The sequence below is a fragment of the Clupea harengus genome, chromosome 2 (assembly GCF_900700415.2).
Source record: "Clupea harengus chromosome 2, Ch_v2.0.2, whole genome shotgun sequence".
In the NCBI taxonomy this organism is placed as follows: domain Eukaryota; kingdom Metazoa; phylum Chordata; class Actinopteri; order Clupeiformes; family Clupeidae; genus Clupea; species Clupea harengus.
In genome coordinates, this window is record NC_045153.1 from 1,836,511 (window position 1) to 1,841,510 (window position 5,000).

Sequence of the window (5,000 nt, forward strand, 5' to 3'; positions counted from 1 at the left end):
CATGACGTTTGCAGCAGGTCATCATAACAGCAAAAGGGTGCTCTACTAAGTACTGAAGATGCTTGTCATGAAGGGGTTGAATCATTTTGAGACTGCAGTAAATTCATTAAAGTCATTAAATGTATCATTTTGTGTTGAATTTGGATAAAACCCTTGTAATATTAGTTTCATTAAACTACTTATACAATTCTTGTGCAATTTGTTTATTGCAAACAGCTGAGAAATTGTATATTTTGCCAATAAACCTAATGTGCAATGGGGGGTTGAATAATTTTGATTGCAACTGTACGTGTGTTTGTGCACGCAGCAGAAGACTCACACTATATGACCAGATGATGTGTGTGTGTGTGTGTGTGTGTGTGTGTGAGGAAGAAAAAGGACTGCTCAGACTACATGACCCAAAGATGATGGCGATGATGTGTGTGTAGCGCTGTGTTTGTGGAGAGAAGCTTTCTGATGATGATGATGATGATATTTTTTTTATTTTGTATTTATTGTCAATACGTTAATGCCTATTTTTAGGTTGTATAGCCTTTTTCACTCTGGCAGGGGGGGACTGCCAATGGAAACTAGCCTTTTGGCTATAATTGGGTGCATTTACATTTTAATGTTCATGAATGTACACTGTCCCTCTTGATCAAATAAACAAATTGATTGATTGATTGATTGGCTGCCGTGTGATGACATCACTTACCGCTCATCTTGGGCATGAACCCGGAGTGGTTGGCGGGCACCGAGGCGAGGGCGCCCAGGCGTGACGTGACCGCCGTGTAGTACGTCTCCTCCACGCTGGAGAAGGCCTCCGTCACATCGCACTCCAGAGGGGAGGACACACGCTCGCATCCACGCACGCTCGTCCACAGGCCACTACGGCTGGAGAGAGTGTGTGTGTGTGTGTGTGAGTGCGTGAGTGTGTGAGTGTGTGTGTGTGTGTGTGTGTGTGTGAGAGTGTGTGTGCGTGTGTGTGCGTGTGTGTGTGTGTGTGTGTGTGTGTGTGTGTGTGTGTGTGTGTGTGTGTGAGAGAGAGAGAGAAAGAGAGGTGGTGAGAAGAGAGAGCTGGACGGAGGAGATAGTAATTGTAACCGGCTCACCGAGCAGACCGTCATGTCACACACACACACACACACACACACACACACACACACACACACACACACTCTCTCTAAATGTCTATGTGTAGACTCACATTAACATAAACTTACATGAAATAAACAGATATTTAAGAAGAAAACAGAGCAGACCTAATGTCTAACAATCCCAAACACACACATTGTATATGTCTACGTGTAGAAATATGTTACAAATATTTACATTTTCATATAAACATTTTACATCTCTACATTTTCAGGATGGATTTCAGTTTGGGTAGTTGGTTTGAAAAGTACAAAAAAAAGGTTTTTTTCTTATTTCTCACAGTGTTCCAGTAGTTACCACATGTGTGTGTGTGTGTGTGTGTGTGTGTGTGTGTGTGTGTGTGTGAGAGAGAGTGTGTGTGTGAGAGTGTGTGTGTGCCAGTAGTGACCACATGTGTGTGTGTGAGTGCCAGCAGTGACCACATGTGTGTGTGTGTGTGTGTGTGTGAGTGCCAGCAGTGACCACATGTGTGTGTGGTGTGTGTGTGTGTGTGTGTGCGCGTGTGTGTGTGTGTGTGTGTGTGTTAGCAGTGACCGCATGTTCTGTCCTCTTTCTGCTGCAAGGCGCCTAATGCAAACACACATCAACGGCAGTGTGTCTGTAACGTCAAACACACATCAACACGGCAGTGTGTCTGTACGTCAAACACGCATCAACACGTCAGTGTGTCTTGTACGTCAAACACACAACAACACGGCAGTGTGTCTGTACCAAACACACATATTAACACGGCAGTGTGTCTGTACGTCAAACACGCATTAACACGGCAGTGTGTCTTTACCAAACACGCATCAACACACGCAATAACATGGCAGTGTGTCTTTACCAAACACACATATTAACACGGCAGTGTGTCTGTACGTCAAACACGCATTAACACGGCAGTGTGTCTTTACCAAACACGCATGAGCACGGCAGTGTGTGTGTACCTGAGCGGGCACGTCAAACACGCATTAACACGGCAGTGTGTCTGTACCTGAGCGGGCACGTCTCCACGGCGTAGCTGACACCTGGGGGAGAGCCTGGCCCCGCCTCCCAGAGCGCCATGTACCGGAAGCGGCGCAAGGAGACCGTCAGGTTCACCGGCGTGGCGAGGCTGCCATGGTAACCGTACACTACAGGGAGACGTGGACATGTGGGTAGAGAGGGACAGGAGATTAGTGACAGGTCTAGTGTGATGCCATTTGTTGACATTTTTTTCTGTGTGTGGATGCTACAACTCACCTGGGAAAGCCTGGACGACCACAAACAGCGTGCATACCAACACAATCATAACACGAGATTGGCCCGGATACGCTCTCCTTGTCCGTGTGTGGACCGGGCGCCCTCCCGGACTGTAGGACACCGGAACATCTGAAGGCTCCACGCGGGTGCTGCTAGCTGCTCGGCTCCTTGCTACGATTCAGTGGGGTTGTGAACACACTCCTGGTCATCCGGTCTGACAGCAGCTAGCGTTAGCCAGCTAACTTAGCTGCCGTCAGCTATCGTTGACTACGCTGACTAGTTTCTGAACAAGCTAAGCTACATGCTATTCATCTTAGACATATTCAAACAAAATGAGCACACACGTAGTACAACTGCTGAGACCACAGCTTGCTACTTACTTTGGCTAACTTGCTATGTGCATTTCATAGGTTGCTAGACTTGGGCAAAACTAAAATGTTACCCCAGCGATGGTTGGGCGGAATAAAAATTGACGCTGAAGACTTGAAGTCAATCATTGTACCTCTTTCCTTGTCGATGCTTTCACCGTGACGAGCGACGCAAACTTTTTTTTGAAGTACCTTGTTTTTGTTTTTTTTCAATCAGAGCGCGTCCTCATTTCCCTGGCTTCCCCTTGCTAACGGGAAATCACGTGACTGCCAGTTGCCCAATGCTGGCTGACTCCAGATCAGCGTGGAGTCTCTTGAACAGTCAGACACACAGACATCCCCCCCGCTCCCCTAAAAAAATCACTCAAGACTCTGCACTTTAATCACTTGTATTCACTTGTTTAAAACTGTATTACGTATTTATAGTATTTATATATATATATATATCTATAGTATTTATATATATAGTATTTATAACAACTGTACGTGAATCTTTATGTTTACTTAGTATTAGGAAATGTCTTGTCTTATCTGTTGTTGTGCCTGCCTGTGCACTTTTATATGTTTCACCGTGGGAGAGTGGGAAACGTCCTATCGATTCCTTTGTATGTCTTGACATGTGAAGAAATTGACAATAAAGCTACTTTGATACTTTGATATAAAGGTTATATATGTCTTGAAACAGTCAGATCAGAACAGGCAGGGCTCTTCTTCGGGAGCCGGCGAAGCAACCTTCGGTCAGGGGCGACACCCGGTGGAAAAGTACCCTCTCTTCCGTAGAAGAGAAAAGGATGATCGTGACTCATAACAACATTGTGGTTACACAACACAGCGAAGTGAAACGAACACGCTTTGTCCAAAGATGGCGTTGTGACATTTATGTTAATGTACCAAAACTAGGCGTAGTCCTGATCCCTTGAGGGGAAACACATTTTTTAAACCTAATTCATAGCATTCATGTCATCATGATTCTGTAAAACATTCTTTAAAATGGAGCCTAGTTGTGTTCCTGGGGCTTGTGATGGAATGTCAGCTAAAATAGACGACGCAGCACATTTATGAATCTGAGTACACACACACACACAAACACACAGCTATGACCGGAGTGAAGTCAGGGGCTGCTCTATTAGGTGCCAATCTAGGGTAGTGTGTCCTGGTCGCCTCCATATATATAACACGTGTGTTTTGCTGTGAGTTGTTCGTGCAATAAAAACTGACTGCAGTCAGCCTTGTTGTTGTTATCACTGTGTGTGTATATGTGTGTGTGTAATTAGGTGCCAATCTAGGGTTATCACTGTGTGTGTGTGTGTGTGTGTGTATAATTAGGTGCCAATCTAGGGTTATCACTGTGTGTGTGTGTAAGTGTGTGTGTAATTAGGTGCAAATCTAGGGTTATCTGTGTGTGTGTGTGTGTGTGTGTGTAATTAGGTGACAATCACTCGCCACAGGTTGTCCGGTAAGAACAGATGCCAACTTCCCAATAAAGATTTATTTATGCACACACACACACACACTCACACACACTCACACTCATGACATAGACTGTCTCTCCACAAACACAGAGCTACACACACATTATCACCATCATCATCATTGGAAAGCTTCTCTCCACAAACACAGCGCTACACACACATCATCATCAATCAATCAATCAATCAATTTGTTTATTTGATCAAGAGGGACAGTGTACATTCATGAACATTAAAATGTAAATGCACCCAATTATAGCCAAAAGGCTAGTTTCCATTGGCAGTCCCCCTGCCAGAGTGGAAAAGGCTATACAACCTAAAAAAAGGCATTAACGTATTGACAATAAATACAAAATAAAAAAAATATCATCATCATCATCATCAGAAAGCTTCTCTCCACAAACACAGCGCTACACACACATCATCTTTGGGTCATGTAGTCTGAGCAGTCCTTTTTCTTCCTCACACACACACACACACACACACACACACACACATCATCTGGTCATATAGTGTGAGTCTTCTGCTGCGTGCACAAACACACACACATACACATCATTGGGGTAATATACACTGAGCAGTCCTTTTTTTACAAACACATTCTCTCTCACACACACACACACACACACACACACACACACACACACACACTCTCTCTCTCTCTCTCTCTCTCTCTCTCACACACACACACAGACACACACACAAACAGACTCTCTCTCTCTCTCTCTCTCTCTCTCTCTCTCTCTCTCTCTCTCTCTCTCTCTCTCTCTCTCTCTCTCTCTCTCTCTCTCTCTCTCTCACACAC

General features: G+C 44.7%; 2 protein-coding genes across 6 annotated transcripts in view; both read right to left on the reverse strand.

Moving 5' to 3' along the window:
* crfb2 (cytokine receptor family member b2) overlaps positions 1 to 2,328 on the reverse strand; it is a 13,241-nt gene extending 10,913 nt beyond the window's left edge. The window contains exons 1-2 of the mRNA XM_042703164.1: positions 2,111 to 2,328; positions 695 to 873 (exon numbers count right to left, since the gene is read on the reverse strand). Coding sequence (XP_042559098.1) covers positions 695 to 873; positions 2,111 to 2,328 — 397 coding nt within the window. The remainder of the gene's footprint in view (positions 1 to 694; positions 874 to 2,110) is intronic.
* Positions 1 to 5,000, reverse strand: part of crfb1 (cytokine receptor family member b1) — a 24,393-nt gene that overhangs the window by 2,489 nt on the left and 16,904 nt on the right. For 3 of the 5 annotated variants that reach the window (XM_042709475.1, XM_042709476.1, XM_031580502.2), the window contains 2 exons: positions 4,985 to 5,000; positions 3,797 to 3,818 (listed from right to left, as the gene is read on the reverse strand). The exon at positions 4,985 to 5,000 is cut by the window's right edge. The gene's annotated coding sequence lies outside the window, so the exon portion shown is untranslated. Of the gene's footprint in view, positions 1 to 3,796; positions 3,819 to 4,627; positions 4,857 to 4,983 lie in introns of those variants that run through there. The other 2 variants (XM_031580506.2, XM_031580496.2) reach the window with 2 other exon arrangements.